At 45.6% G+C, this 17,531-nt stretch overlaps 1 protein-coding gene across 1 annotated transcript in view; it reads right to left on the reverse strand.

The window, feature by feature from the left end:
• The window catches only part of myo9b (myosin IXB), a 113,384-nt gene that overhangs the window by 20,994 nt on the left and 74,859 nt on the right, over positions 1–17,531 (reverse strand). Inside the window, exons 6-23 of the mRNA XM_084164567.1 lie at positions 17,236–17,336; positions 16,786–16,915; positions 15,890–15,979; positions 15,559–15,675; positions 15,225–15,359; positions 14,793–14,914; positions 14,425–14,566; positions 14,014–14,209; positions 13,099–13,174; positions 10,249–10,362; positions 9,168–9,207; positions 6,712–6,834; positions 6,464–6,544; positions 4,219–4,329; positions 2,194–2,319; positions 1,845–1,994; positions 1,443–1,600; positions 49–1,206 (exon numbers count right to left, since the gene is read on the reverse strand). Of these exons, the coding sequence (XP_084020693.1) occupies positions 49–1,206; positions 1,443–1,600; positions 1,845–1,994; positions 2,194–2,319; positions 4,219–4,329; positions 6,464–6,544; positions 6,712–6,834; positions 9,168–9,207; positions 10,249–10,362; positions 13,099–13,174; positions 14,014–14,209; positions 14,425–14,566; positions 14,793–14,914; positions 15,225–15,359; positions 15,559–15,675; positions 15,890–15,979; positions 16,786–16,915; positions 17,236–17,336 (3,170 nt within the window). The remainder of the gene's footprint in view (positions 1–48; positions 1,207–1,442; positions 1,601–1,844; positions 1,995–2,193; positions 2,320–4,218; positions 4,330–6,463; positions 6,545–6,711; positions 6,835–9,167; positions 9,208–10,248; positions 10,363–13,098; positions 13,175–14,013; positions 14,210–14,424; positions 14,567–14,792; positions 14,915–15,224; positions 15,360–15,558; positions 15,676–15,889; positions 15,980–16,785; positions 16,916–17,235; positions 17,337–17,531) is intronic.

Here is a 17,531-nt window from a genome sequence, read left to right on the forward strand (position 1 = left end):
AACTAATTCATATTAGTGTAGATATCAGAAGGATATGAAACGTCGTACTGTGAATGTTTTTTTATCCTGTCCTTGCTGTGGGCCTCAGGAGGACTGGTACTCTCTGGTTGTCGTACATCAATCTTCCTCTCCTTCCATTTCTCTGCCTTCTCCTTCATGGCGTCCTGTTGGCTGTAGCGAGTCAGGTTGCCTGGACCCAGGACCTCATGGCCGTTCCTGTTAGCCATTGGCTCAGGGGGGTTCAGGTGTAAGGTGCTGGGGCGTATAGGTGCAGGGGTGGCGGCTTTGGCTTCCTTCTTCCCCTTGTCTTCTTTCTTCCAGGCTACAAAGGTGTACTGGTCCATCTCCTTGCTGTCCGTCCGCTCAGGCCGGCCTTTTGGCTTTCCCTCGGCTCGGTTGGCTGCCTCCTGATCCATGACCTTAGGGGCGGGCTCCTCCTTGGTGGCTGCCGAGGCGACCCGCTCACTCTCTCTCTGGCTGTGCTCCAGGCCCCGCTGGCGCCGCAGCTCTCTCTTCTCCTGGCTCCTGGAGGCTGGGGCCTTGTGGAGGGGGGGAGGTCGTAGTTTCTTCTGCCCCGACTGGGGGTCTGTGGAGGGGGAAGCCTCCGCAGCCGCCTGAGCCCCCTTGTATCTCTCTGGTGACTGGGGGGCAGCTGCCTCTGTGGTCCCCTCCTCCTCGGGCTCCTCGGAGTGGGCTTCCTCCAGTTCCTCCACAGCCTGGCTCTCATCCTCTGGCTGGGGCCCAGCCTCAGCCTGTGTACTGTTGCCCTTATTAGGCTGGGAGACTGCAGAGGCATCCCGCTTTCCCACCTTCTCGGGAGGTGAACTAGCTGCAGCCTCGCCATCTTCCACTTCCTCCCTCTGCTCCTCCTTGTCCTGGACAGGCACTTTGTCCCAATGTCGGCTCTCATCTAGAGTCCTTTCAGCTGCCACCTGTGCCTCTGGTTCCTCCTGTGTCTCAGGTTCCTCATTGACCCTTTCTGCCTGCCTCAGCCGTGCCTCCTCATTCTCCCTCGCCCTCCTCTCCGCTGCCTCCCGCTCTGCCTCTTTCTTTCTCCTATATGCCACTTCCTCTGCCTCCATTTCCAGTCGGGCTGCCTCCTCTTCTGCCTCTCTCACTAGCCTGGCTGCCTCTTCCTCTGCCCTCCTCCTGGCCTCCTCTTCTTCATCCTCCTTTTTCCTCTTGTCCTCCCGTATTGAATGGCACCTGTAAAGTCCAACATGATTCAGAGGTGGTTCAACATCCATATCACAATGTTAGGCATCTCATAGCATTTTCAAAGTATTTGTAACAAATGACTGTGGGGATTCTGACAACACTAGTACCAGAATTCATGAGATGGTGTTAATAATCACTTAGTCAATGTTTACCAGTAACTCGAAGCATTTCAAACTATATAAATACTACAAGAAGTATTTCAGTGGTGTGGCCTGGTGCTGTACCTCCTCCGTGCTGAGTGTCCTCTGGCCAGAGCCTGTATTTTCTTGATGTTGGTCCGCCTGCGGAGGTACTCTGATCTCTGTCTAGAGCCCCTCCAAACGGCCTGAATCAGTGTGGCTGCCTGACACCGTCTCTCCTTGTGGTGCCTATGCCATGCACGCTGGGAGGGACGAACAGGGGCAAGAACACATTATTAGCCTGTCTGCAGAAATATGATTGTCTCATATAGGAAGGCTATTGGACAATTTATATGCATTTCTTTGTAAGAAATAGACACAGAAAATTATAGTTTTCTAGGCAGTCCATATAGGGAAAAGTAATAACTTTGAACTGACATCCGTGCCTTTTCTGTACAGACAGTTTTATGGCGTTACACCTACAGGATGGGTTATCACACAGCTTACCTGGATCAAGATGGCCGCCTGTCTCATCTCCAAGAAGTACCTCCTCTCCAGGTGGGCCCTGAACCAGCGCTGCAGGAAGATGATCTTACGCATCACGTCCTTGTGCAGCATGTCCTGCAGCTGCTGACGCTCTAGTTCCTTCAGGTAAACCTGAGGATCGCAATTTAATTCAAGAGATACATAAGAGAAAACTGTATATCTTATTATATCTCTCTGGGGAAAATAGGCTACCTGTCCATTTTACTTATGTTAATAGTTTAGAAAGTATCACCACTATTTCCTATATCTTTAACATATCATAGGAAAGTGAGGTTTCTGAGTGAAAAGAGCGAAGGAGCGCTTGTCTAACCTTGGTTTTGCCTATCTGGTAGGTGGTGTGGTCTAGATTCATCCTCTGGAACAAGGCTGAGATGTCCTCTGGCTTGGAGGGTGTGGCATTTTTGGGCAGCAACACTCGGAATTGCTCAATGAATTCCTATAGGGACACATTTATAAAACGTATTTAGTTGGTTGACCAACACAATCACAGGTTTTTGTGAAATAGACACAAACTACTTATTTGAAATTGCTAGACCTTCAGATTATAAACCCACCCATCCTCCCCGACCAACCTCCCTCCTATCATTTCTGTATAAAGTAACCTACTGCCTTTATCTGTGATTGAAATGCACTGTATACAAAATCGTGTAGTGGACAATTATGTGTCTGTCATGAATTTCGCATAAGTAATTCGTGTCTGCATTGACACAATAAACATTTTCCTTCTTATACTGAACAAAAATATAAACGCAACAGGCAACAATTTAAAAGATTTTACTGAGTTACAGTTCATTTAAGGAAATCAGTCAATTGAAATAAATTCATTAGGCCCTAATTTATGGATTACACATGACTGGGAATACATATCTGCATCTGTTGGTCACAGATACCTTAAAAAAAAGGTATGGGCGTGGATCAGAAAACCAGTCAGTCTCTGGTGTGACCATTTGCCTCATGCAGCACGACACATCTTCGCAAAGAGTTAATCAGGCTGTTGATTGTGGCCTGTGGAATGTTGTCCAACTCTTCAATGGCTGTGCGATGTTGCTGGATATTGGTGGGAACTGGAACACGCTGTCATACACGTCAATCCAGATAATACCAAACATGCTCAAGGGGTGACATGTCTGGTGAGTATGCAGGCCATGGAAGAACTGGGACATTTTCGGTTTCCAGGAATTGTGTACAGATCCTTGCGACATGGGGCAATGCATTATCATACTGAAACATGAGGTGATGGCGGCGGATGAATGGTACGACAATGGGCCTCTGGATCTTGTCAAGGTATATCTGTGCATTCAAATTGCCATCGATAAAATGCCATTGTGTTTGTTGTCCGTAGCTTATGCCTGCCCATACCATAACCCACCGCCACCATGGGGCACTCTGCTCACAACGTTGACATCAGCAAACCACTCGCCCACACAACACCATACACGCTGTCTGCCATCTGCCCGGTACAGTTGAAACCGGGATTCAGCCGTGAACAGCACACTTTTCCAGAATGCCAGTGGCCATTGAAGGTAAGAATTTGCCCACTGAAGTATCTTATGACGTCGAACTGCAGTCAGGTCAAGACCCTGGTGAGGAAGATGAGCACGCCGATGAGCTTCCCTGAGATGGTTTCTGACAGTTTGTGCAAAAATTATTCGGTTGTGCAAACCCACAGTTTCATCAGCTGTCCGGGTGGCTGGTCTCAGACGATCTTGCAAGTGAAGCAGCCGGATGTGGAGGTCCTGGGCTGGCGTGGTTACACGTGGTCTGTGATTGTGAGGCCGGTTGGACGTACTGCCAAATTCTCTAAAATGACGTTGGAGGCGGCTTATGGTAGAGAAATTAACATAAAATTATATAGCAACAGCTCTGGTTGACATTCCTGCAGACAGCATGTCAATTGCACGCTCCCTCAAAACTTGGGACATCTGTGGCATTGTGTAGTGTTACAAAACTGCACATTTTAGAGTAGCCTTTTATTGTCCCCAGCACAAGGTGTACCTGTGTAATGATCATGCTGTTTAATCAGCTTCTTGATATGCCACACCTGTCAGGTGGATGGATTATCTTTGAAAAGGAGAAATGCTCACTAACACGGATGTAAACAAATTTGTGACCAAAATTTGACAGAAATCAGCTTTTTGTGCGTATGGAAAATTTCTGGGATCTTTTATTTCAGCTCATGAAACATGGGACCAACACTTTACATGTTGCTTTTATACTTTTGTTCAGTATACATGTACAAGTTACGGAGTTAGCTATTGGTAAATAATCAACAACAGATATTGCTTCCTTCCTGGTGTCTACTGGCTATCTGAGTCAGTGAAGAGGTGCAGTGTACCTGGAAGATGTACTTAGCTCCATAGCCAGACCTTCGGATGCGAACCGTCTCCAGCATGCCTGTGTAGCGCAGCTGCTGCAGCACCAGGGTCTCGTTCAGGCACATCTCTTTCTGCACTCACACAGATACATTTACATTTTAGTCATTTAGCAGACGCTCTTATCCAGAGCAACTTACAGGAGCAATTAGGGTTAAGTGCCTTGCTCAAGGGCACATCGACAGATTTTTCACCTAGTCGGCTCGGGGATTAGAACCAGCAACCTTTCGGTTACTGGCACAACGCTCTTAACCACTAAGCTACCTGCCGCCCCCAGATACACAGCACGTCGTTAAAGGAACAAACTCAAACATTTATCATCATCATCTTGGTTATACGTAGTAGCCTAAATGTCCTTTTAGCTACTGTTCTTTGTTTTTGTTTATGCATACACATGTATGGATGATGTAATATATAATAACTGATACCAATAATGTATACAGTGGGGAGAACAAGTATTTGATACACTGCCGATTTTGCAGGTTTTCCTACTTACAAATCACGTAGAGGTCTGTAATTTTTATCATAGGTACACTTCAACTGTGAGAGACGGAATCTAAAACAAAAATCCAGAAAATCACATTGTATGATTTTTAAGTAATTAATTTGCATTTTATTGCATGACATAAGTATTTGATCACCTACCAACCAGTAAGAATTCCGTCTCTCACAGACCTGTTAGTTTTTCTTTAAGAATCCCTCCTGTTCTCCACTCATTACCTGTATTAACTGCACCTGTTTGAACTCGTTACCTGTATAAAAGACACCTGTCCACACACTCAATCAAACAGACTCCAACCTCTCCACAATGGCCGAGACTAGAGAGCTGTGTAAGGACATCAGGGATAAAATTGTAGACCTGCACAAGGCTGGGATGGGCTACAGGACAATAGGCAAGCAGCTTGGTGAGAAGGCAACAACTGTTGGCGCAATTATTAGAAAATTGAAAAAGTTCAAGATGACGGTCAATCACCCTCGGTCTGGGGCTCCATGCAAGATCTCACCTCGTGGGGCATCAATGATCATGAGGAAGGTGAGGGATCAGCCCAGAACTACACGGCAGGACCTGGTCAATGACCTGAAGAGAGCTGGGACCACAGTCTCAAAGAAAACCATTAGTATCACACTACGCCGTCATGGATTAAAATCCTGCAACGCACGCAAGGTCCCCCTGCTCAAGCCAGCACATGTCCAGGCCCGTCTGAAGTTTGCCAATGACCATCTGGATGATCGAGAGGAGGAATGGGAGAAGGTCAAGTGATCTGATGAGACAAAAATAGAGCTTTTTGGTCTAAACTCCACTCGCCGTGTTTGGAGGAAGAAGAAGGATGAGTACAACCCCAAGAACACCATCCCAACCGTGAAGCATGGAGGTGGAAACATCATTCTTTGGGGATGCTTTTTCTGCAAAGGGGACAGGACGACTGCACCGTATTGAGGGGAGGATGGATGGGGCCATGTATCGCGAGATCTTGGCCAACAACCTCCTTCCCTCAGTAAGAGCATTGAAGATGGGTCGTGGCTTGGTCTTCCAGCATGACAACGACCCGAAACACACAGCCAGGGCAACTAAGGAGTGGCTCCGTAAGAAGCATCTCAAGGTCCTGGAGTGGCCTAGCCAGTCTCCAGACCTGAATCCAATAGAAAATCTTTGGAGGGAGCTGAAAGTCTGTATTGCCCAGCGACAGCCCCGAAACCTGAAGGATCTGGAGAAGGTCTGTATGGAGGAGTGGGCCAAAATCCCTGCTGCAGTGTGTGCAAACCTGGTCAAGACCTACAGGAAACGTATGATCTCTGTAATTGCAAACAAAGGTTTCTGTACCAAATATGAAGTTCTGCTTTTCTGATGTATCAAATACTTATGTCATGCAATAAAATGCAAATTAATTACTTAAAAAATAATACAATGTGATTTTCTGGATTTTTTCTGGATTCCGTCTCTCACAGTTGAAGTGTACCTATGATAAAAATTACAGACCTCTACATGCTTTGTAAGTAGGAAAACCTGCAAAATCGGCAGTGTATCAAATACTTGTTCTCCCCACTGTAGATGATCATGTGTTATAGATGACTCCTAATGAAACTGTACCATGTTTTACTATGACGGCTGATTTTGGATTGTCAACTATTGTATCATTGTGGAGTGAAACTTGAAAAAAATTCAAACTCCAACTCTTGTAAAACATGTTTTTAGTAAAGTAACTTTACCTTCTCAGAGTTGGAACGAATACAGCGGATGAAGAAGGGCTCTGCTCTGCCCAGATTCTCTAGCAGCTTTGTCAGAGAGGTCTGTCAATGTAAAAGAGATTTCATGTCAATTAAGACTTACCTCAACAAATAAACATTTCACCATGTTCTGCATCTGCATTGTATGAAGTTTGCAGTGTGTGAAGGGTGGCTGTGTATTTGCAGGTGTATGTTAGTGTCTGCGGTATTTGCTGATGAGATCAGCTGACCTGGAACTGAGCACTGATGCTGGGGGTCTTCTTCTTCTTGTTGAGGTGATGCAGAGACTTGGTGGAGCGGTCGTGGATGGTCCGACCGACGATGAACTTCAGGGAGCGAGAGTCCAGAAGGCTCTAAGGAACAGCATCAACATCACAGAGTTCTAAATGTCTGCAGATAGCACAACAGTCTCATTGATACTCTCAGAGTCAAATTAAATATTTGGAAAGAAGACATACACCCACCGGCCAGTTTATTAGGTACACCCCCAGTTCACAAAAAAGGATCGCTCCTACAGACAGTGAGTCAAGTGGCCGTGTCTTGCTATATACAGCAGGCAGACAGGCATTCAGTTACTGTTTGATTGAACGTTAGAATGGGCAAAACAAGTGACCTAAGCAACTTTGAGCGTGGTATGATAGTCGGTGCAAGGCACGCCGGATCCAGTATCTCAGAAATGGCAGCCCTCCTGGGCTTTTCACGCGTCTAGGGTTTCCCGAAAATGATGCGACGTAGGTTCGGTATACCAGTGTATTTGGATAGTTTTTCAATACTGTCAATACCATTGAATATATTTATTTGAAGTTTTTCAATAACTTTTTAATATTTGTAGCTACTTTTGAAGTAAATACCTGCAGTCAACTTGTGCAATATATTAGGAGATAAAGCAGATCGGGTTCTTCATTAAACCAGTCAGATTTGTTTACAATATGAAGCTTACTGTCGTTTTCCAGAACAGTTGAGCCAGTCACGTGTTTGTTTGTAAATAGCACAACAGGAGTGGCATTTTATATTGAAATTCAACAGTGTTTTTTTTTACTTCAATAGAGTGATCATGGACGTGCAACTATAGTTTTCCTTCACAGAAAATACACTGAACAAAAATATAAATGCAACCATTTCAAAGATTTTACTGAGTTAGAGTTCATATGAGGAAATCAGTCTATTGAAATACATTTATTAGGTCCTAATCTATGGATTTCACATGACTGGGAATACAGATATGCATCTGTTGGTCACAGATACCTTTTTAAAAAATGGGCCTCACAATGGGCCTCAGGATCTCGTCACGGTATTTTTTTGCATTCAAATTGCCATCAATAAAATGCAATTGTGTTTGTTGTCCGTAGCTTATGCCTGCCCATACCATAACCCCACCATGGGGCACTCTGTTCACAACGTTGACATCAGCAAACTGCTCGCCCACATGACACCATACACATGGTCTGCGGTTGTGAGGCCGGTCGGATGTACTGCCAAATTCTCTAAAACGACGTAGAGAAATTAACATCAAATTCTCTGGCAACAGTGTGACAAAATTGCACATTTTAGTGGCCTTTTATTGTCCCCAGCACAAGGTGCACCTGTGTAATGATCATGTCTTGATATGCCACACCTGTCAGGTGGATGGATTATCTTGGTAAAGGAGAAATACTCACTAACAGGGATGTAAACAATTGAGAGAAATATGCTTTTTGTGAATATGGAAAATCTCTGGGATATTTTCTTTCAGCTCATGAAACATGGATGGGACCAACACTTTACATGTTGCGTTTATATTTTTGTTCAGTGCAAAACATTTGGCAGAAAATAGCTTCATTTTCATCAGACGACAACAGAAGTGTAACACTATTTGGCTGGCAGAGCTTACAATGAAAAAGCAAGGTCTTTTTTGCAAAGATTATGCATGGACATCATGTTTTTAAAGTTTATCATAGAAATAATGTAGTCAGATACATTTCCTAATGACAAAAAAAAAAAATCCAGTCAGCGGCAGTCCTTTGGGCAAAAACAGCTCGTTGATGAGAGAGATCGAAGGAGACTGGCAAGAATAACGGCGCAGTACAACAGTGGTGTGCAGAACGGCATCTCGGAACATACAACTCGTCAATCCTTGTCACGGATGGGCTATTGCAGCAGACGACCACACCGGGTTCCACTCCTATGAGCTAAAAACAAGAAGTGGCTCCAGTGGGCACGCGATCACCAACACTGGACATTTGAGGAGTGGAAAAACTTTGCCTGGTACGATGAATTCCGGTTCCTGTTGTGTCATTCTGATGGCAGAGTCAGGAGTTAGCGTAAGCAGCATGAGTCCATGGACCCATCCTACCTGGTGTCAACAGTACAGGCTGGTGGCGGTGGTGTACCGCCGTCCAATCTGCAGCAACTGCGTGATGCCATCACGTCATCATAGACCAACATTCCTGTGGAACGCTTTCGACTTGTATAATCCATGCCTGGAAGAATTCAGGTTGTTCTGGAGGAAAAGCGGGATCCAACCCGGTACTAGATGGGTGTACCTAATAAACTGTCCGGTGAGTGTATATGGAACATTTTCTATCAGATGATTTCGTGATCTCATATTTCAAGATATATATCTCGGATTGTATATTACGTTTATATTTCAAATTATATTAATGTATGAGTGCACATAGCTGGCATATGTATGATGTATGAAGTTTACCTTGGGTATGATCTGTTTCTGCTTGGCGTTCTTGTTTTTCCTGTGGGGGAGAGATAGGTCAGTGAGAGAGGCTCAGCTCAGAGACGTCGCTGAGGAGGTCTACGGGTGAGTGTAGGGGCAAGCCGTGTTGTTAGTATGTTAAGTCATGCTCAGTCAGTGAGGCGTGAGGGCTTGCACCTGGAGTATGGGTGGGATGACAAGGGCTGGGGAGGGGGGGGATGATGGAGGAGGGGGGTTGAAGGATGGAGGGAAGGGGGAACCTAGCCAACCAATCAGCCAGCCCGTCTTGTTTTCATCACTACATATTGAGCCTTATATCAGCCTTGGGAACTGTTGCTATGTGCCGACAACACTTTGTAAACTTTTGTTTTGTTTCTTGACTGTGTGTTGAAAATATTTGCATAGGCTATACCCAACAACTATAGTTCTATATAAGTTAAAGAAACTATCATTTGTAACACATTTTTACGTTCTTTTAGACTTATTTTAGACACATTCCTACACAGTTTCATCTAGTAGCCAATGCATTAATGTGAGTAATGTCCTTGTTCATGCAGCAGCTGATATTCAAGCCATCATTGCATCCTCAGCTTTCATCAAGGCCTCTGCATCTCCATTATAGCCCATATGGGCAAAAGCCTTGTTGCATTACAGCATCAGCTTCATGCTAATCAACATCACATTGGGACCCAGTCTCTCTGGGCCTTGCATTCCACTATCACGAGCAGCCTTGTGTTGTTGGGTAGCCTTCTGCAAATAACTAGGATTCCTGTGAGGAGTTCTTTGTTCGGAGGTGCATTTTTCGTGAGGTGTGGTCTCAAACAGCTAATTACCTAGCCTGTGTCTTAAACTGTCTGTCTCGGGTTGAGAGTTTTAACAACCATGTGAGGTGAAGACATAATTCTGTTGCCGTTTTGGAATAGGATTTATTTTTTTGTAGTCAAATCAGGTGTGCTAGTGCTGGAACAAAATGTTGCCCCAGGAGGATTAAGGTTGAACACTGTTAAAGCAGGGTTAGACTTGCTAGGCCGAGCTGGGCTGGGCTGGACTGAGCTGGAAGGGGCCAGGGCTACAGACTCACTGAAGGAGGTGTCGAGGGAACCGCAGGCGACCCCAGGACTGCAGCAGCTTGCGAGGGTCCTCACCGTCCAGCTGCAAGTCCTTAATGGAACTGATTATCTGGGCATGCATGTCCCTGATTCAACCCAGCAAGGGCCATAGTGGGTGAGGACGACGGTGGGTAGGAGACATGGGGAGGAGAGGGGAAGGGGGGTTGGGCACGGGGCATAAGGGGAGGGCAGGGGATGTAGGAACACCGCTGTTAGGACACCTCGAAAGACAGAAAACACCCCACCACCAAAGAGCCCACTTCCCAAGAGAAACACACACACAGAACAGTTAGAGGTCTGAAATCGAGAGCATGTAAAACTGCTGTTTAACATGTGGGACAATGTCACTTCAGTTCAGACCACCCAGCTATTGCTGCAGTAGAAAGTGTAGAGACCGAGAGGTTGTGCATTGAGTAGATGTTCTCACACACCATACTCCTGTAAGTAAGTATTGTGAGCATGCATTCCTGAATCAAAGCTTCAGTGGTTGACATCTTTTTTCCATGCTGGTGTTACACTGCTGGCGACTGGGATTGGTCATTGGACTGGTGTTATACTGATGGTAAACTGGGGAGGACTGGTGTTGTTAAGATGGCTGTTCCTCTGCACTCAGAACTGGATCCATGCATTACTGTACTTACCACTCTGATCAATAAACCAAGGGAGGTCAGGCAGGAAGGGACGGGCCATAAGTAAAGGTACCATAGACAAACTAGCCCAGTCCAAAAACAGCCCCTTGACCTGACGTCTTCAGTATTTTGAGGTCTGAAGGAACCAGATAGGTGGAAACAGTATGGAGGAAGCTCCCCTAAGCTAATCAAAAGCCTAGGTGGAGCTATCCCCATATTACTAACACCTATCCTATCTGCAAACACATAAGGGGTAGGGCCTAAGGAAGGAGCTAGGGGTGGTTTTCACACTACTGCTCAGTTCCTCTCAGAGAATGCTCATATTAGAACAGGGGCTTTTGGTCCATTTAGAAACTACAATGACGCATTCAACTTTCTCCACAGGCAATTGTTTATTACATTTCCTACCTCATCACTACTATTCCAGGACCTGAGATGTATAGCATTTTCCCTGACCTGTTTCATTAACAAAACTTTACTACTACTGTTTATTATGTACTTAATGCTGGACTACCATATTTTAGTGTGCACAGACTTTCCAGTTTCCTCCCAGTAATCAGTAGATTATCAGACCAGGGCAGCACTAAGACCTTCCTGTGTTCTACATTAACAATAATAAACCAGGGTGAAGAGACAGATTACCGTGGCTGAGAGTTGGAGAGAGAAACAGAGAGAGCGAAAGAGGGGGAGAGAGTAAAGAGAGCAATGTGGTGGAAAATACAGGGCTAGAAAGGGGGAAGAGAATAAGAACGAATCGTTGATAATTAGAAAGGAAAATGTTTTATGTGTTTGATGTTTCTATGAAGTCTATTTCTGTAGTCTGACTCTGCACGTTTCATATTAGGACTTCCTTTGCAAACTAAAGAAACCTATGCCTGCTGCAAAGCTTCATGACGTAGAGTGTCTTGTGTATCGCTGACATTATGAATATGAGCAAACTCAGAGCGGGAATGAGCCAGAGACTAACTGCCCATAAAAACAATACTGTCCCTTCCTCCTGCTTGACCTCCCTCCATCCTTCCTCCTGCTTGACCTCCCTCCATCCTTCCTCCTGCTCTCCTCCAGTCCACTTACTTCTTACTCTCATAGCTAGCAAAGATGTCTTCGAAGGCCTCTAGTGGGCGCTCGTCAGAGTGATCAAAGTAGAAATCGAGCATAGAAGCCCGTCTGTTGAGGGAAGAGAACAGCACACGGGGTCACCCAGGGGCAGGGGAAACAACGCAGGGGCCAGGATGAGATGAAGGAGGATTCATTCCACCATAGAGATATTATTCTATTTCTATGGATATGACAGAGCTTATGTCATACAAGAGATTAGGAAGCACACATGGGAGCCAACTGTTTCAATAGTTTCATTCAGTTCCATTTACTGGGGGCCTAGTGGGAGTTTCATTTGGCTCCAAGTACAGATACACTTCCTGAACAATCTTGTGATTCATAATCATGATATCAATGTCTAATCCTGTTTCATGTCATCCTAGGTGCAGCGACACGCATCCCACAGTACGGATGCTCACCCTTTCATTTGTCATCTTTGTGACAAATGGATTTCTTAAAAGACCTTGTGATGTCAAATGTGATTGATGACCAAATCCACAAATCACAATGTGTTCTCTGTGAGAGGGCCCCAATCAGGGACTAGTAAGGGGCTTGTTATTGTATGGCAAACTGATTTAAGTTATTCTGGTTAATCCTAAATACAATATTTTGTCTGTATAGTATAGATTCAATGAGATGACTTGGTCTTGGATCAAGGTAGTCAGGTTGTGCATTTAAAGTGGATTTCTGATAGAAGATTGAGGCATTGTCCTTGGGCTTTTGCTCCACAGGCGCTCTGGTGGATTATAATGACTGAACACCTGCCGTGTGCCTCAGGGGAGAGAAAGACCCATCTGTCAATCACGACATCACACCCAAAACAACAGTGGAGGAGAGGAAGATGGCCCATTTCACAACACTCCCAGAGTATGTCTCAATTTCCACAATAACATACTATCTAGTATGCATGGCTAGGGACAGACATTTTTTGTGACCATGTGACCTGACAGGAAAAATACACGAGGGCCCTATGCATGGCCAATACATCACTTCTTTCTAAGTGGTATGGAAATGTGGATATTGGGCCAAATGTCGTTTCCCTCCTTCCCTGTGTGTCCCTCTGTCAGAGGACTGTGCAGTGGATCTGGGCCTTACCGGTACATCCTTTCTACAGGCGTGTTGGACCTCTGCAGCTCCCCCAAAAGAGTCCTGGAAGTGGTGCGCTGCACACCTGTCAAACACACACAGACATACATGCACAGACACACACATCATTAGATTAGATGCCTAGAGGTTCTACGAGGACAAAAGAGTGCACCGCATGACTCCTGCTTGTCAAAAAACAGCAGAATAATCCAGTTGAGTCCTTCCAGGGGCCATTTCCCTGCTTTGTTTTTCCTTTATTTTATTTAATCCCATTAATCCCTATTAAAATAGCCTCTTACGTCAATGGGCCACTTTTCTCATCTAGTCAACACAACAAAAATTATCTAGCGGATAATGACTGAGGCTTGCAGGGAAAAACCTGACATTTCCAAAGCCTCACGTTTCCCCCCCCAGCCCCTCTAAACGAAATAAGCAAACAAGTAAGCCTACTGCAATTGTTGGTTACTGTGTATGGGTACAGTTCTAACTCTGAGACATGGCTGTAGACTCCTATGGTGTCTAAAGCATGTGTATACCTATACAATCAGCTGCCCATTGTACTACTGCTCCAGGTGTATATGTACCTGTATTGTACTACTGCTCCAGGTGTATATGTACCTGTATTGTACTACTGCTCCAGGTGTATATGTACCTGTATTGTACTACTGCTCCAGGTGTATATGTACCTGTATTGTACTACTGCTCCAGGTGTATATGTACCTGTATTGTACTACTGCTCCAGGTGTATATGTGCCTGTATTGTACTACTGCTCCAGGTGTATATGTACCTGTATTGTACTACTGCTCCAGGTGTACATGTACCTGTATTGTACTACTGCTCCAGGTGTATATGTACCTGTATTGTACTACTGCTCCAGGTGTATATGTACCTGTATTGTACTACTGCTCCAGGTGTATATGTACCTGCGGTCTTGGCGGCCCAACGGCGTCCAGCCTCGTTGAAGGCAGCCATTCCCCTGATGGTGGCTCGCAGGATGCCCCAGCGGAACATGGCCACAGGGTCCATCCCGATCAGCTGACGCACGTAGGCCCGGTCACTGCTGCGCAGTAGAGCCACAATGTCCGGACGCATGTGGTCCGTGTTCTTCTCCCGGAAGTCCTGCCAGGAGAGAGTCACAGGAGACGGTTAGCATGTTGAGGCCATTTTAGAGTCGCCGCTAAGATTATTAATACACTGAACAATAATTAGATGATGTCAATAACAATGAACAGTTACACAAATGCAAGAAACCTCCCTCAACCCCCTAGACATTACATGATAGTAAACAGGGAGTCTGTGACCATGTTGGTGGGTGGGGGTCCATCCATCCCTACCTTGATCTGGTATTTGACTTTCCCAGCAAAGTGGTGGATGACGAAGGCAGGCTCCATCACAGGCGTGGGCACAAAGTACTTATTCTCCTGGTGCTGCTGCTTAAACTTGGCCAGCAGGGTCTTATCAGTGGCGTGGGGGAAGCTGGAGCGAGGGAGAGAGCGTGAGAGGAGGAGAGCAGAGGGAGGAGACGTATACCGTTTCAACCTGCATCTCATCTAAAATGTACATTATTGCCGCTTCTAGACAACTATGTAGCAAAGCAAAGCAAATGTTTAGGCTGCAGTCACTTCTGGCCCATGAAGATCAATGAGTTTTGGGTGAACGATCCCCTTTTGTGGAATATGGAAAAAAGGCTTGAAGTCCTTACTTGCTCTCCTCGTCCAGTAGGTACAGGAGACCAGTGGGCTTCTTGCTGATGAGGTGGATGCAGCCCACGTTGTCTGTGTAGTCTATGTTGTGCCAGGTGATGCCCTCCGCCTGGTACTCCTCCTGCAATGGACCAATAACACGGTCAGAGTTAAAGACATTTACATTTTAGTCATTTAGCAGACGCTCTTATCCAGAGTGCATACATTATTTTTTATGTTTTTCATACTGGAATCGAACCCAGAGCTACATCTCTGCCGGCCATTCCCTCCCCTACCCTGGACGACGCTGGGCCATTTGTGCGCAGCCCCACGGGTCTCCCATAGGATCAAGACATAGGATCAGGGCTGTTATACTGTCTTTACGGAGAGGCACCATAGAAATAGAATGACATAGATTATATTTCAATGAGAGGCACCCAGGGCCAACTCACCTGCTCAAGTTTGAAGATGTGCTGGTTGAAGTAATACTGAAGCTGCTCGTTTGCATAGTTGATACAGAACTGCTCAAAGCTGTTGGTCTCAAAGTCCTCAAAGCCAAATATATCCAGGACCCCTATTGACAAACACTGGAACAGAAAAAAGACATACAGTAGGTCAGTTAGAAATACTAGAGCTCTGGTTAGTTCATTTTTTTTATAGTTCATTGCGTAGTTATTTCTGGGGATCTGCCGACATGTCTGGCCTTGACGATGCCGAAACATGGAGGGGGAACTCTTGAGCTGCATTCCTAGGTCTGTTCTGTTGTGTGTGTGTTCTCTCTCTCACCGGGACAGATTCCTCCATGTCTTTCTTGTTGAGCAGTGCATGATTGATGCGCAGGACAATCCAGTTGAACAGGGCACTGTACAGAGACTTGGCCATGGAGTCTCTCGCAGTGATGGCCTGAGAAACAGAATGAGATAGAGAGATAATTACAGATGGGGGGGGGAGGGGGGGGGGGGGGGTGAATGGGAGTAAAGACAAACAGACAGATGAGACCGAGGGAGGAGACAGACACACAGGGAAAAGGAGGAGACAAACACATGACACAATTATCCTGGGGAATAAACCCAGCAAGATAATGATAGGCCCTGAATATCGGTCGATGGTTGCCTACCTCACTGTGGCTGTAGGGCAGAATCAGCTTGTCATTGACTGTCACCGTTTTCCTCTTAGTCAGCGCCTCGACCAGCAACTCCTCTTTCACCTGCGAGGTCACACACACACACACAGAGAGAGATGTTACACTCACAATTCTCAAGGCTTGCGACATTAAAAATACATTAATTTAGTGGAGAGGAGGCATCCTGTATAATCATTGGGGAGAACCACGGGGGGCCAGTATGAAAATAAAAAAAATAATGTATCCACTAACTGTAAGTCGCTCTGGATAAGAGCGTCTGCTAAATGACGTAAATGTAAAATGTAAATCTTCAGTGGACAATAATAGTATACACTCACTGTTTGGGGATGTTAGTTAATAATAATAATAATAATAATAATAATATGCCATTTAGCAGACGCTTTTATCCAAAGCGACTTACAGTCATGCGTGCATACATTTTTTTGTGTATGGGTGGTCCCGGGGATCGAACCCACTACCTTGGCGTTACAAGCGCCGTGCTCTACCAGCTGAGCTACAGAGGACCACAAAGTTATGATGAAACAGATACCTAGCCACATGTTTAGGTTATTACAATGCTTTAAACTCAACTTCATTTGTCTCAGTGGACCACTAATACTCCTGAGCCCGTTTTAACACCCTTGTCTCCTTGGAGCAGGAGTGCTGATCTAGGATCAGTTTGTCCTTTTAGATCATCATAAATAAACAAGGGGCCTGATCCTAGATCAGAACTCCTACACTGAGACGCAGGCTCCCCAAATTCATCAATATGATTTTTTTGCTGAATCAGTGTTAGGTCTGGGCTGGGACCAAAGTCCCCACACATATTGAGTAAAGACTACTCGTTCATTGATGTGTAGACTAGAGCAGCAGAGCAGAACCATTGTTACCTTGAGCAGGTCTGAGAGGGTAGCCAGGACTTCCGGTGGTCCCACGTCCAGTCCCTCGTCTCGGCCTGTAGACTTCCTCCTGTACGTTACGTTGCCGAGGTACAAGATGGCCGACAGCACAGAGAAGATCCTGCAGCAGACAGACAAGCGTCATTATCATAGAATCACAATGAATAGAACAGGCCCTCCTTCTACAGCATGTCTATTGTTCTGCCATATTGGATGCACATCACTGCCAACTACTGGAACAACTGCATCAGAGGAAAGGGTTGTCTGGCTACGTTTGCTGAGCTGTACATTGTGCAGGAGATTCAAGTGGATCCAAGTAATGCCAACAGACTACAGTATATGCAAATCTATATGACCTATTTGCCTTTTAGGCAGCCATTTAAGGGATGGAATGGTGTGTAGAAGTAGTGTAGATTGACTGCCCATGGCATGTTCACTCACTGTTTCTTAGTGGCAGACAGGAAGCCCACCATCTCCATGGCCTGCTGCAGCCTCTCAAATTCATGACGCAGGTCTTCTACATCTTCTATCTTAAAGTTTTGCTGCACAGAGAGAGGGAGAGGAGAATGGGGAGAGGAGGGGGGGGGGGGGGGGGGGTTTCATTAACATGCACTGCACGTATGGGCAGGAAACTGGGAGAACTGAGAGCATATGCAGGCCATTCACTGCATGACAATGACACCGCATACCAGGTTTACTACCACTGAATCCGATGGGAAATGTTACCTTGAGCCAAT

Source organism: Coregonus lavaretus, assembly GCF_964263955.1.
Source record: "Coregonus lavaretus genome assembly, chromosome: 6".
In the NCBI taxonomy this organism is placed as follows: Eukaryota; Metazoa; Chordata; class Actinopteri; order Salmoniformes; family Salmonidae; genus Coregonus; species Coregonus lavaretus.